General features: G+C 57.7%; 2 protein-coding genes across 15 annotated transcripts in view; both read left to right on the plus strand.

Moving 5' to 3' along the window:
• Positions 1-6651, plus strand: part of Dtx2 (deltex E3 ubiquitin ligase 2) — a 42330-nt gene extending 35679 nt beyond the window's left edge. For 10 of the 13 annotated variants that reach the window (XM_004840106.3, XM_087196300.1, XM_087196293.1 and 7 more), the window contains 5 exons: positions 1611-1684; positions 2936-3094; positions 4105-4266; positions 5014-5103; positions 6094-6651. In XM_004840106.3, the coding sequence (XP_004840163.2) occupies positions 1611-1684; positions 2936-3094; positions 4105-4266; positions 5014-5103; positions 6094-6321 (713 nt within the window). In that variant the 3' untranslated portion in view covers positions 6322-6651. The remainder of the gene's footprint in view (positions 1-1610; positions 1685-2935; positions 3095-4104; positions 4267-5013; positions 5104-6093) is intronic. The other 3 variants (XM_087196303.1, XM_087196301.1, XM_087196302.1) reach the window with 1 other exon arrangement.
• Positions 6652-6799: 148 nt separating this feature from the next.
• On the plus strand, positions 6800-14471 carry Upk3b (uroplakin 3B). Of its 2 annotated transcripts, none has more exons than XM_087196304.1 (6): positions 6800-9673; positions 9819-9968; positions 10278-10503; positions 11378-11733; positions 12629-12758; positions 13139-14471. In XM_087196304.1, the coding sequence occupies exons 1-6, from the start codon at positions 9592-9594 to the stop codon at positions 13296-13298; spliced, it is 1104 nt and encodes a 367-aa protein (XP_087052430.1). In that variant the 5' UTR covers positions 6800-9591; the 3' UTR covers positions 13299-14471. The 2 variants fall into 2 exon arrangements, with proteins under 2 accessions (XP_087052430.1, XP_004840165.1); XM_004840108.3 differs by having other exon boundaries at positions 11654-11733.
• Positions 14472-14506: the final 35 nt, after the last annotated feature.

The raw sequence follows: 14506 nt of genomic DNA on the forward strand, positions 1-14506 counted from the left end.
GTGTGTGTGGTACTGGGGATCAAACCCAACACCATGCCCGGCTAAGAAGGGTGGCTAATGGCAGGTCCCTTCAGTTCTGAATGGCCACCTGGGCGAGGGGTCGGTGCCAAGCCAGCTGTACTTGACCTGAGGACCTGCTCCTTGAAGAGGGTGTCCCTGGGCCCCTTGCAGCCTGGCCTGTAGACACTGGGCTTCTAAAAGGAAAGGCTCCCTCTGGGTGGGGCGTCCTGGCTGACTCGTGGCTACCTTGTGCCTGTGGTCATTGTTTTGGCCTGGCTTTCTCACCAGTGACCAGGGTATGGTTTCTGGAAGTCTGTATGGGGTACGGGTGTGTATGTGGCGTGGGGGGGGGGTCAGTGTGGGGAGTGTGTGAGGTTGGGGATGGAGGTAGGTATGAGTGGCCACATGTGGTGTCCTCTGCTGGTTTCTGCCCTTCTCAGGTGCTAGCAGCTGAAGCCTTGTACTAGTGACACTTTTTTAGGTACTGGGCTTCTACTCTTAGCTCAGGGAACTGGGGCTTGGAGGTGGTAGGATTTGGTCACAGCGTGAGAGCCAGAATCAAGCCCAGTGTTCCCTGATGCTAGCCCTTCTCCTACACCAAGCCACTTCCCAGATACCTGTCACCAGCCATCTCTGGAGAGGGTTCATTTGTTAAGCCCTTAGATTTATATCTTTGTAGCCAGAGGCTGAGGGCCGTGAGCATAGGCTCAAACCAGGAAGTCCTTCTGGTCTCAGAGATGGGGTGGGGCCAAGATGACATGAGGAGCCCTGCCTGGGGCTGCTTCCAAGTTGCATTGGTCCCCTGCTCCTGCCTTCTGCCCCTGCCTGGGCTTGGTTGCAATGCCATGTGATCCTGCTGCTGCCGCTGCCTGGAAGCCCCCAGCTATGCCATGCTCTTGTTGGGAGCTCCTGTCCTTGGGCAGGGCTGAGGGTCTGTGGAGGGATGGTCTCCCCCCACCTTCATGCATGTGGCTGGAGACCAAGTGGGGGGCAGTCAGGGTGCTTCTCCTAGTTCTGAGCCGGTGGTGCATGAGACAGTGGCACTGTGGCATTGTCTGCAGGGGGCACAACATGCCCATGTGTGCTAGGCTCCTAGGACAGGTGGACTCAGAACTCGCCTCTTTCACTGAAATCAGCATGGAAGAGTGGTACAGGTTGGGGCCAGGGATTTAGCTCAGTGGTTCTGCCACCTGCCTCGCAAGTGGAAGGACCCGAGTTTGATCCCTGGTATCAAAAAAAAAAAGAGTGGTGAAGGTTGGATAAACCAAACTCCAGAACGGTCTAGGGGCAGTTTGTCCACAAAGCTGCTGTTGGACGTTTCTGGGATCCTCCACAGGGCCAGTAGAGATTCCTGGGGTATAGCTAGGACAGGTTCACCCACTGCTCTCTTTCTCCTCACCCTCAACCACCGCCGCCGCCTCCAGGGCTCCCGTCTGGGCCAGCATCATGCAGGTGGCCTGGTGGGGCTGGAGTGTCCTGTTTTGCACGCTAACCTTCCAACTCAGCCCTGCTAACATTTTCTCCTGCAGCTTGGACCTCTGCCTGTCCACCTTCCTCCCTGGCATCACTCCCCAAGTTGGGACCCCACTTAACTTCCCCTTCTCTTCCAGGGGGGGCTCCAAAGCTGGAGCCAGAACAGGTGATCAGAACCTACACTGAAGAGCTGAAGACACCCCCGGATGAGGTACGCATCCTGGGCACCATGCCTCAGTGGTTCTTGTTTGGAGACAAGTAAACTCCATGTGATGGGGACCCCATCCTGCTCGGCTCCCAGGGTATTTCCCAGGTGTCTCTGGGACAGGCGCCATGCTCCAGGCTCTGTGGTTTCAGCTCCAGCCTCCAGTGGGAAGTAGGAACGCCAAGACAATGTGGCTAGGGCTCCTGAGACCTGTCATTCCCATCTCATGGATGAGCTGTGGTCCTGAGAAAAATTTCTCAAGCTAAGCATGGTGGCACAGGCCCGTAATCCCAGTACTCTGGAGGGTTTGAGGCAGTAGTATCTCAACTTTAAGATCAGCCTTAGTCTCTTAGTTGAGTCTTATTTTGTCTCAAAATAAAAAAGAGGATGGGAATGTAGATCATTGCAAAGGCCCTGGGTTTAATTCCTAGTACTGCCAAAAAAAAAAGGGCAGCTCTGTGTATCCTGCGTGAGGCCACCCAGGTTCCAGGAGTCCCAGCACCAAGGCTCTGGACCCTGCCCAGCAAGGTACCCTTGTCCAGGTGGTGCTCCTCTCCTTCTGGCTGATGGAGTGCTGGTCAGGGTTCCTGTGACTAATGGCCTGCCAAGTCCTTGCTGTGGTGAGCCACATCTTGGGGACTCCTGGAGGTCCTAGAATAGGGTTCAAGGTCAGGAGTGGAGTGTAGAGCCAAGGGCTTCCCATGCTGCTTGGTCCTGAGAGTTGAATATGAGGAAATCTGGGTAGGAAAGGTTGGAACAGAAGCCTGAAGGTCCTCTCACATCCCCTCCCTTCCCAGAGCCTCTCTGTGCACCTCCCCAGACCACTCTTTCTCTTGGCCTTGTGTTCCCAACCGTGGGCGGCTCCTCTGTCCTCATGGCCACCAGGCAGCTCGCTCTGAGCCTGGTGGTCCACATCTGGTCCTTCCCAGGCTTGGTCTCATCCACCCTCATCTACCCAGTGCCCCTGAGCTGCCTGTGTGCTCTTCATGTTTCTTCCCTCACCTGCGATGCCCATCCCAAGGACTGCCCCTATGTCCTTGGCAAAAACAACTCCAAGCCTCTCCTCCTCCTGTCCTCTCCATCCTGCTGTTCCCACTGCCTGTCAGGCCCCTGCTTCAGCTTAGCCCCTCACAGGCACAAGTCCTGGCGATTCCTCTGTGTTCCCCACCCCAGGAACAGACAACAGCCTTCCCCTGCAAAGCTGCCCTACTGCCGCCCAGCCAGCCTGGCAAGCATGCCCTGTGTTTGGTCCCCCAGGACTGCATGATCTGCATGGAGAAGCTGTCTGTGGTTTCTGGGTACAGTGACGTGACTGACAGCAAGACCCTTGGGCCTGTGGCCGTGGGCCGCCTCGCCAAGTGCAGCCATGCCTTCCACCTACTGTGCCTGCTGGCCATGTACTCCAATGGGACCAAGGTTCGTGAGGTGGCTGGGTGTGGGCGGAGGCGACCTGCTGCCTCTGACAAGCCCTGAGATGGCTGTAGTCCTTGTCCTGCAGCCACATGGGCTCTGCTGCTGGGCTCTGGGTGGCAGGTATGGGGTCGCTCCTGGCAAGACAGGGCCTAGAGCTAGCTTGGAGACTTTTCTGGAGACCCTGTTGGTTCTTCCAGTCCTGCCCGTGCTTTAGGAAGGGGCCAATGAGGCTGGGCACCCCAGCTATCCAGCCAGGCGTGGGGAGGCACTGCACTCTCCTAAGCTGCAGGCTCTGTCTCACCCTTGGCACTTCCAAGCCTTTCACATCTTCCTGTGACAACCCTCTGCTGTCGGCTCTGTGCTGGTGAGGGAAAGACTCGGGGGACCCCACAGTCATCTGGGTCCCCTCTACACAGAGTCCTGTGCATTCTTCAGTGCTGACCCCTGGGCACCAGAGTGGGCAGAGATTGGGAGGACAGAGGGAGCCAAGTCCCATGACAGCTGTCCGGCCTGGCCTGGGCATCTGTGTGGCACCCTGTGCGACCTCAGCCACCGACCTGCAGCAGCCACAGATCACTGCAGAGTCTGTTTGATTTTAGAGGTGATAAGGCTGGAGACGCTCATGAACCTGACTTTCCCTCCTGGCCCGTCTCTTGATGTCTTCTTATCCCTTTATGAGAATTGCATGAGACTGTGATGTGAAACTTACTTTTTGGTGTTCTTTTTGGTTTTTGTTTTGGTTTTTTTTTGAGAGACAGAGTCTTGCTATGTAGTTCAGGCTGGCCTTGAACTCACAGTGATCCTCCTGCCTCAGCTTCCTAAATGCTGGGATTACAGGCATGCGCCACCACATCTGGCTCTCAAACTTGCCTTTTGACACCTCGTTGAAAGCCAGTTTCTGGGAGAGGAGGCTTCCTGGGTACTGGGTGGGCTCTGCAGCTAGGTCCCCAGTGGCCTCCTCTGCCACCTAGGGCAAGTGACTGTCTCAGACTGTTGCATCTGCCTCATCCCAGGACGGCAGTCTGCAGTGTCCCTCCTGCAAAACCATCTATGGGGAGAAGACTGGCACCCAGCCCCGGGGGAAGATGGAGGTGTTCAGGTTCCAGGTGTCACTGCCTGGCCATGAGGACTGCGGGACGATACTCATAGTTTACAGCATTCCCCACGGCATCCAGGTAAGGGACCTGCCACACGGGGGGCCCGCAGGGACCTGGGTGGAATCACTTCATGCCTGACAGACCCTTGTACTGAGAAGAAGGAACTAGATTCAGGCCTGGGCCGGGAGTCGGGAATCCACATCAGGCCCTAGCTCTCGGTGGCGGGTTGGACCCCGCCTGGACAGAGGGGCCCAGGAGCTGGAGTGAGGCTGAGTCGCATGCCTTTCTCCTGGTTTCCTTCCATTTCCACATGGCTCAGTTTGGAAACACTGCAGCATAGAGGATTGTGATTTGTGCGTGGGCTTGGGCTGAGCAGTAGAGGGCAGAGCGCAAGGCCCATCTCGTTCCCCCTTCCCCCTTTCATCAGTTTGTCACCCAGGGGAGGCACCTGTTCAGCCACCTCATAGAGCCAGGTGCAGCCTGCTGAGCCTGTGAAGTGTGTGGGGTGACAGAGGAAGGCCCAAGAGCCCAGTGCCCAGAGGGTTACCAGAGAAGCAGGAGGGTCCACTCTGGCCCTTGCAGGCTTCCTGGAGTCACCTGGAAAAGAGGAGGTTGGCAGGTGGGGTCGCATGCCAGGCAGATCCTCGAAGGTCTGAGGGAGAGCGGGTGTGGGTGGTGTGGGTGGGAGACCTTGCTCCCTGCGGGCCTTTGGAGGGACCAGGTCTGTAGCTTGAATTCAGGAGCAGACCCAGTCAGGAAGGCCCCGGGCTGATGGAGCAGCTCTGCGCCCATCAGCCTCTGCAGCAGCCTGTGTTCCTCCTACAGGGCCCTGAGCACCCCAACCCTGGGAAGCCATTCACCGCCAGAGGGTTCCCCCGCCAGTGCTACCTCCCAGACAACGCCCAGGGCCGCAAGGTAAAGGCCCCTCAGCCATGCGTCTGCCTCGGTTCGCCTTCTAGTGCCAGGGACAACGAGACCCAAGGGCAATGCTGCCACATTGTTCTTCCCCCAGAATTCACTGAGGACCCAGGGGACAGTGACCTGGCTTCATGGGCTTCAGAGAGGGTAGAGGCCAGGCTCCTTTCTCTTCAGAGTCAGGGTCATGAGATGCCACAGGAGGACTGGGGACCTACATGGCTGAGCTGTTCTGGCTGCCTGAGACCCCTCAGGAGGTCGGGAAGAGCCTTCAGGGGACAGCAGTGGGTAGAGGCTTCCGGATGGACCCAGACTACATAGTGAGGGAGGCTGAAGGCCAGGCTGCCCTCCAGTCCAGCCCTGAGAAGTGGGGTGCTTATGGGAAGAGGGCGCACTTGGCACCCTGAAGCCACAAGAGGGGCTGCTGGGGATCGGTTAGGAAACACTCTTCTGGCTGCTTTTTTCTTCCTCATTCCTGGGGATGGAACCCAAGGCCTCACTCTGGCAAATCCCCTGTCACTGAGCCACATGCCCAGCCCCAAGCCAGGACTCCCAGGGGCCCGGGCATGGAAGCTGAGAAGGCAGCGAGGATGCAGAGGCAGAGAGCAGCGGGCAGTGTGTCCCGGATGAATTATGTAAGGACAGCGGACTCGGGCACTGCCCGGGCTCTGCCCAGAGTGGCCATCTAGGTGGTAGTGCCCATTACTGAGATGGGGCAGGGCAGGCCAGGCTGGGGCGAGGCTTGTGTGAGATCCTGTGGTGCTGTCGGGTCTGCAGCTGGAGTTCTGGGGATCCCCACTGGGGTTATTGTACTGCGCTGGGGAGCTTGCCTTGGAGAGCGTGGGTGGAGGGGCAGGTCCAGCGTGCTGTTCACACTGGCCCTCCCTCTCTGTGTTCCTGCTTTCCTCTCCTCCTCCCCTCCCTTCTCTTCTTCCTTTCCTCCTCTCCTTCCACTTCCCTTCCCTTTTCCACCCACTTCCCTCCCTGCAGGTCCTAGAGCTTCTGAAGGTGGCCTGGAAGAGACGACTCATCTTCACCGTCGGGACATCCAGCACCACGGGGGAGACAGACACAGTGGTGTGGAACGAGATCCACCACAAGACAGAGATGGACCGCAATGTGACGGGCCATGGCTACCCTGACCCCAACTACCTGCAGAACGTGCTGGCTGAACTGGCCGCGCAGGGAGTGACCGAGAACTGCCTGGAGCAGCAGTGACCACAGCCCCACGAGGCCTACTGACAGCCACCCTTGCCCCAAGGCTGCCCCTGGCAGGAAGGTGCCTTTCCTGAGAGGCTGGAATGCAGGTCAAGGGGTGGCTCTCAAAGCCAGCTCTGCCCGCCTCTCCTGCTCTCAGGCAGGGGTCTGCGTGGGCACTGGGCAGCCCTGGGAGGTGGACTTGGGGGGCTTACAATGTAGCTACCTCATGCAGGGACGGCCGTGTCCTCCAGGCTGCTCTGGGTCCTTCCCAGCCAGGCGGGCACAGGCCCTGGGTCCACTTCTCATACCTCACATTTTGTTTGCAATAAAGGCCCTGTAGCCAAAGTGTGCGGGCCTGGTGTGTGCATCAATGGACAGCAGGCGCGTGCGCACGTGTGTGTGTGAGATCTGACCCTGAGCGCAGGTGCCTTACGTGTGCCACCCGTCTGGTGAAGGAAGAGCCAGAGCACAGCTTCCCTGGCCTTCACAGGTCCTTGCCCACTGTGTGCGGAGCCTGCCACCCCTCCCCAGGTGTCTGGTATGAAACCGGCTCACACAGGGCCTGTCCTGTGTCTCCATGGCACAGAAAAGGAGACGGAGACGGGGATTCAAAGGTGCAGTGCTAATCAGGTGGTGGGGCTGGGCTGGAGCTGGTCTCAGGCCGTCCTCAGCCCACACCCCAATTCTTGACCTCAGGACGAGCAGACACCCCCAGTCACGCCCTTGCTGCTGGCCCAGGGTTGGAGGGACCCACAGGCCACATTCTAGCTGTCCTGGGCCAGAGGCACTTTTGTCTTCGTGAGCCAGAAACATCAAGTTCTGTTGTTTCACAACACATTAGTACAAAGAACATAATGGTACTTAGAGCATTTTCTTCACCTAAAAGCTTACTTTTTACTTGTTTTTTTGTATTTTTTATATTGAGGATTGAACCCAGGGCCTTCATACCAAAGTATATCCCTAGGCCAATGGTGGCAAACCTATGGCATGCATGCAATAGCTGGCTATTTGCATCATTGAAATCTCTAAAAGTTTCACCATCACTGCCCTATGCTTTTAAAAAAATTTTATACAAGGTCTAGGTTGCTAAGTTGCCCAGGCTGAGCTTGAACTTATAATCCTCCTGCCTCAGCCTCCCAGAATGCTGGCGTTACAGGCATGTACTACCATGTGCATTTTTCCTGGGTATGATGGTACATACCTGCAATCCCAGCACTCAGGAGGCTGAGGCAGGAAGATCACTGTGAGTTCAAGGCCAGCCTGAACTACACAGGGAGACCCTATCTCAAACAAAACAGATTATCATGGTCTCCTAGGAGTATGAGTCCGAACCTTTGCTTCATGGGTAAGTTAGTACATGCGAAAAGGACAGTGAGGCTTCAACGGAGACACCCATCCTGGCTGAGTCCCAGAACTGTTTGGTTCTACATTTGAGACTCGCCACACTCACACAGTGTCTGCACAGGAATTGGGGGGCCCAGATGTTGCTGCCCTCACAGCTTCTCCAGACCCTGGGTGCTAACACTGACAGACACCGAGAATCAGGATACAGAACATACTTGCAAATCATATACCTGCAAATATCCAGACTATTAACTTAGAATTCAACAACAAAACAAAACCAAAAATGTGAATCACATCCCTGTAATCTCAGCACTCAGGAGGCTGAAGCAGGAGGATCACTACAAGTTGGAGGCCAACCTGGACTGCATAGTGAGCTCCTATCTCCAAAAAGGCATGGATGTGCATGCTTCTCAGCATTCTAGGAGGTTGAGGCAGGAGGGTAGAAAATTCAAGGCCAGCCTCAGCTATCCCTGTCTCAAAACATCTAGGGTCAGGGATTTAGCTTAGTGGCACCGTGGCTATCTCCAAAGCACAAGGTCCTGAGTTCAATCCCTGGTACCAATAAAAAATAAATTAAAAAAAAAATCTAAAAAAGGGCTGGGAAGGTAACTCAGTGTAAAGGCCCTGGGTTCAATCTCCAATAGGGGGGGCAATGGACAGGACCTGGGGGTGCAGCTCAGAGGTAGAGCTCTTGCCTGGTGTTCAATCCCTGCACCACCTAAAAGACCAGGAGCAAAGGACTTGACATCCCTCCGTAGACAAATACATGAAAAGATGTTTAATGTCAGTCAAGAAACACAAATCAAAACCACAAGGTAGAATAAGCCTCTGGAGGGTGTGGAGAAATCACACCCTGGTCCCATCTGGTGGGAGTGTGAATGCAGCTGCTTTGGGAAACAGGCAGTTCCTCAAAAGGGCAAGTCCACTTCCAGGGATATTCCCAGGGCAAATTTACGAGAACATAACCACACAAACGCATGCAAAAGTGTGCCACCTCATGAACACCACAGTCAAAGTGGAAAGACCCAAACACCATCCAATGAATCAATAAACATACTGTCTGTATCGGATTATTACTCAGCCTTAAAAAGGAACAAAGCCCCTCTGCAGGCTGCTAAGTACTGAAAGAAGCCAGACACAGCACAAGCTTTGTGATCCTGACTGTAAAGCCCCTGGAGGTCAGAAAGGAGCCTTGCTAAGGGGGGAGGGACGGACGGGAGGGGCCATGGAAGGCACCCGTGTTTGCTCCCAGGGTGATAAAAAAGCTCTGGAATGAGTGGTGACGACCGCACAGCCCTGGGAGTCTGAGAAATCAGAGATGTGGGTTTTACAGTGAATGACTTACAGCTAAAAAATACCTGGGGTGCAGCCCAAGAGGGTTGGGTCTGCAGAGGGCTTGTCTAAGGCTCTGTAGTGCTTTCCCCTTGTCCAGGGTTTTCCAGCAGACAGGGAACTGAGGCTCATCATGGGCGGGGGGTGGGGGTGGGGGCTGGAGCAGGCCAGTTGGGACGGCTCCGCCCTCTGCCCCCCATCCTCTCCCTGGGTGGAGTGGACACCAGAGGCAAGCTCCTGGTACCTGGGGCGCAGGAATCCCAGGCGCGTGGCCTGGAGCCCAGGTTTTCAGGCCAGGCCCTCCTCCCTGGCTGGGAGGCTGGGTGGGCCCCTATCCAGACAGGAGTCTGGGGTGGCCTGGCAGTCATCTGCGGGCCCTGGGGGCCCTCTCCCTCAGCCCTGGCTCCAGCCCGCCCATTCCAGAGCCCACCCAGCCCCCTGTTGGTGCTGGGCTGGGCCTCAGGGAAGAGTAGGGTGCTTGTGCATGCACAGGTCTTTCCGGCCCTTCCTGGCAGCCTGACAAACCAGCTCCTCTGGGCCAAGGGCTGAGGCGGGGTGTGGCCAGAGGTAGCCAGACCAGCCCCAGCTTCAGATGCTCAGGCTGCGGCGGTCATGGGGCTCCCCTGGAGGCAGCCTCACCCTGGGCTGCTGCTCCTCTGGGTGCTACCGTGGCTGCAGCCCAACTTGTGCCTGGGTGAGATGGGGTCCTGGGAGGAACTGAGGTTCAGGGCCCCTGCTGCAGGGATTGGGCCCTGGGAGCCCCTGAATCAGAACAGGCAGTCCCAGGGGCAAGGGAGGTGCTGACCTCCACTGCTTACTTTTGTCCCCTGTGGCCACAGAGCTGGTCCCCTACACTCCGCAGATCACAGCCTGGGATCTGGAAGGGAGGGTCACGGCCACCACATTCTCCCTGGAACAGCCTACCTGTATCTTCGATGGGCATGCCGGTGCCAACGACACCATCTGGCTGGTGGTGACCTTCAGCAATGGTATGTAGGGCAGGCCTGGGGCAGGGGGGCGGGGGCCCAAGGGAGCCCTTTGCCAGCACCTGCAGTTGTGGGGTGCCAGCCGGGAGCCCCTGGAGGGTGGGTGCAGACTAGGATGAAGCTTTATCCTGGGGGACTGCCAGGGGGTGGCAAAGCCTGCTGTTTCTGGACTTGATGGGGGGGTGGCATGGGGGTCAGAGCTGGAGGCTGTGACTAGGGGTGGTGCCGAGGACTCGTGAATGCAGCCTGCTCGTCACCAGGACAAGGCCTGTCTCCCCTGTCTCCCCATCTGTCTGTCCCTCTGCCCTGCAGCCTCCAGGGACTTCCAGAACCCACAGACCTTGGCCGAGATCCCCACCTCCCCACAGCTGCTGACCGATGGCCACTACATGACACTGCCCTTGTCCCCGGACCAGCTGCCCTGTGAGGACCTGCGGGGTGGCAGTGGAGGTGTCCGCTTGCTTCGAGTGGGCAATGACTTCAGCTGCCAACAGCAGCCCTACTGCAATGCTCCCCTCCCTGGCCCGGGACCCTACAGGTGGGTGGTCTCAGCTGCCACCCCGCCCCATCCCTTCATGGCCTTAGTTTACTTCCTCTGTAAGGTGAGACCATGGTACCCTTCCAGGCAGCCAGAAAGATGCCTTTCCAGGGGCTCCTGAGGGTTGACCCTGGGTGACTGGGTACTCAGTCAAGGGAGGAGGGGACGGCTACAGGGCTGAGGCCGCTGGTCCCTCTAATGGGCAGATCAGGCCCGAGAGATGGCTCCCTCCCCCATACTGGGGAATGAACTCAGTCCCTTCCAACTGAGCTACATCCCCTGCCTTTTTTTTTTTTTTTTGGTACCAGGGATCGAACTCAGGTCCTTGAGCTTGCGAGGCAGGTGATGGAACCACTGAGCTAAATCCCCGGCCCATGCCTTTTTTATTTTTTGAGACAAGGTCTTGCTAAGTTGTCCAGGCTGGGCTCAAATTTGCAATCCTCCAGCCTCAGCCTCCCAGAGTACTGGGATTATAGGCATTTGTTACTACAACCTGCTTCCCCCCCTTTTACAGATGAAGAAACTGAGGCACGGAGTGCCAAGTGGGCCTGCTGAGGTTGGGGTTGGGCCAGGACTAGAAAGCAGGTGTCTCCTTGGTGTCCAAATGCAGGCTGCCCAGTCAGGAGAGGCCAGGAAGGAGTGGGGAAGTCAAGGCCTGCAAGGCAGGAACCCTCAGCCTCCTCTGCCCTCTCACCCACCTATCTGGCAATCCACGCCTCCAGCCTCACCCATTCCCAGCAGCCAACCATGCCAGCCTGCTGGTCCCCCACTGCACAAATTCCAGAGCTCCCACGGCTCAGATACTGTACCATGATACCCAGGACCTGACCACGCCTCTCCTCACTTCAGCCTGTCTTGGGGGTCCCTGTTTTAGAGACCTGCACTCGACTCCACAGGCCAGCACTTCAGTCCTCCAGGAGGCCAGGGACACCCAGCCATGTGCACTCTGCCAGGGTGCCCGTCACGGCCTGGCCCAGACAGCTGTCTGCAGAGCAACTGCCCAGATGGACGGGGGCCTGCCAGTGCAGGCCATGCGACCAAAGAGGCCTCCTTGGGTTCTCCCAGCCCAACCAGGCTTGGGGGCACCCTGCCTAAGACAGGCGAGGCCTCAGTCTCAGCCCTGCCCCCACCCCCCGCCTCCCGTCCCCAGTGTGAAGTTCCTCGTGATGGACGTCAGTGGCTCTCCCAAGGCTGAGACCAAGTGGTCAGACCCCATTAGGCTTCGCCAAGGTAGGATTGGGGTGGGGAGCTTACCCTAAGGGGCCTGGCCCAGCCCCGTTGCCATGGACACCACTCTGTTCATCCCTGAGCATTTGCCAACCCTTGGGTGTCCAGGCCCCAGCCCTGTCCTGGGCAGAAACAGCCTCCCTTTCTTTTGGATCAGGGGTGGGAATTGCCTGGGGCTGCCAAAGTGGTTGGGTGGGGGTCATGTCATCTGAAGGCCTTAAATGCCAGGCTCCGGGGAATAGGGCAGTGACATGGTCAGTCTGGAGGTCTGCAGCTTCTCTGGTGCTGCTTGTGGGGCAGTGGTGGGCTGTGGGTGGGAACGGTCTAGAACAGGGGTCCCCAAACTCCATGGCCTTGGACCAGTACCAGTCTGTAGCCTGTTAGGAACTGGCTGCAGAGAAGGATGGGGGGAAAGTGAAGCTTCAGTTGTTCCCAGCCTCGAATCACTGCCTGAGCTCTGCCTCTAATCAACTCAGCTGGGCCTTGGCTTCTAGAAGCGCACGCGCCTGCTCTGAACTGTGCACATGGGGGATGTAGGGTTCGTGCTCCTTATGAGAATAAATAATGTAATACTAATAGAAATACAGTGCATAATAAATGTGATGTGCTTGAATCATCCAGAAACATCTCCCTCACCCAACCTCCCATCTGGGAAAAATTATTTTCCATGAAATTGGTCCCTGGTGTCCAAAATGTTGGGGACCGCTGGTCTAGAAGGTGAGTGGAGGCTGCAGCAATGGGTGCTCCAGGCTGGACTGAGATGGTCTGGGTTGGGCTCAGGAGGCTGCCCGGGCCCACAGGGCAGCCAAGCCTTGAGGCCTGAGTGTGGATGGGGAGGGAGGAAAGGGTCAGCCAGCCTGGGGATGAGAGGCTGCCTCTGATCAGTCCTCATGTGCAGGGGAGGCCCCGGGCTCCATTGACACGTGGCCGGGGCGGCGGAGTGGCTGCATGATCGTCATCACCTCCATCCTCGCCTCTCTGGCTGGCCTCCTGCTCCTGGCTTTCCTGGCAGCTTCCACGTTGCGCTTGTGAGTGGCAACACCTGTGGGCCTCTCCCAATCCCGGTCCCAGGTGTTGGAAGCCTCCCCTTAGCATGTTTCTGAGCTGGACAGGCCCCTTCTCATGTGGGAGGCTGGGAAGAGATCTAAGGTCACGAATGGCCATCTCGCTCTGGCCCTATCCTTCCCTGTGTCCTCCACTAGGCCCTTTTCCTGGGTCTAAGCTCTTCTAAGCCCCAGGGAGTTTGGGGAGCTGGTGCAGGGTTGGCCGTCAGGGTGGTGCCTGGGGGAGGTAGGAAGGTATAAGCAGAGGCTGCACGGTGAGCTGCTGGGCAGGGGGAGCAGGCCCAGACTTGGCAGCCTCCACTGGCCAGGGACATAGCACCGCCTCTTCTTCCTTTCCTGCCCAGCTCCAGCCTATGGTGGCCTGAGGAGGTCCCCGAGCATCTTCGGATCGGCTCCTTCATGGGGAAGCGCTACATGACCCACCACATCCCGCCCAGTGAGGCCACCACACTGCCTGTGGGATGTGAGCAGGGCCTGGACCCCCTCCCTAGCCTCAGCCCTTAGCTTGGCCTCTGTGCCCCAGGCTTCCCCCCACGGTACCCCAACTGCCTGGAATCTGCCCCAGGTCTCTGTGAGTGCACTGGGGGGAGGCCATGGTCAGGGTTTGAGTCCAACCCCACCCCTGTCCCCACCCCTCTCCTGCCAGCCCTCCTGGGGATGTATGGAAGCAGATGGACCAGCCTCCCTGACCAGGAACTTTAGGTCACAGGGAGGAACCTGAGGCCCTGAGGTGACCCCTTGATTGCTATCCCCACTTGTGCTTTTGGGGTGCCTCATCTCCTAGGTCACAGAGACACACTCACTTCAGGGCCAGCAGCTACCAGGTGTGCAGTGATTCTGGATAGGACTCAGCCCTGCTCTGCCTGGTCAGGGGGTTGGGCAGGGCCCATCCTGGGGTCTACAAAGCCTGAGCTACCTTCAGCCCATCCGAAAGCTGGGGCTCAGATGCAGACTTTAGGGGCATCTCCATTGTCCCTGGGCACTGGCTCTTCCTGAGGGGGGACTCACAGGACTAGAAAGTCAGGCAATGTAGACGGACATTATAACCATGCAGTTACGGGTTCCAGCCACCACCTCTAAGCCCTCCTCCGCACACAGACGTCTCACACACTCGCCTGCTCACTCACATCCCTTGTTGAGCACCTGCTATATGTCGTGCACAGTGTTAGACGTGGGGGCTCAGGCAGAGGTGATCCTGAACTTGGGGTCTTCCTGCTCTGGATCTCAACCACCTGTCCAAACGTGACCTCGTAAGGTTGTGGGTCTGTCACACCTTAGACTGTCACTTGCTTTCTGGCTCACACTCCCTCAGGCAGTTGGCGCAGTGAGCTCTCTGGGAGTCAAGAGACCTCCATCCCTGGGAAGGTCTCCCTGCAGACCCCAAGCGTTGTCTGTCCTCACGGCCAGCAGTTCCCGCATTGCCACACAGGGGCGCCAGTGCATTGCGGCTAGACCGCCGCAGGCTCATGCACATGCGCGCTCCTTACCACAACCCCGTCCCCTGCCTCAGCCCCCACTGTGCTCCCTTCAGTCCGCTGGGCCGCAGTTGTTTCCTGGATAGAGAAATTGGGGCTCAAGTAATGACTCGCGTGTACGCTCTGTCCAGTCAGCCACCCCGTGTCCCCGGGGCCACCCTGCTTGCCCTCTTTGGAGGTGAATAAACGTCTGCTCCTCCGAGCTGGAGTCGTGTGGCCCCTGGGCTGCAGTGCGGG

Source organism: Heterocephalus glaber, unplaced genomic scaffold (genome assembly GCF_053883595.1).
Source record: "Heterocephalus glaber isolate CG9 unplaced genomic scaffold, H.glaber_assembly_v1.0 deba00001610, whole genome shotgun sequence".
NCBI lineage: Eukaryota > Metazoa > Chordata > Mammalia > Rodentia > Bathyergidae > Heterocephalus > Heterocephalus glaber.

Coding starts and splice junctions, on each gene's coding strand:
- Upk3b (XM_087196304.1), top strand. CDS start 9,592: ATGGGGCTCCCCTGGAGGCAGCCTCACCCTGGGCTGCTGCTCCTCTGG. Junction 10,504..11,377: donor CCTGGCCCGGGACCCTACAG/GTGGGTGGTCTC, acceptor TCCCTGTTTTAG/AGACCTGCACTCGACTCCAC. Junction 12,759..13,138: donor GCAGCTTCCACGTTGCGCTT/GTGAGTGGCAAC, acceptor TTTCCTGCCCAG/CTCCAGCCTATGGTGGCCTG.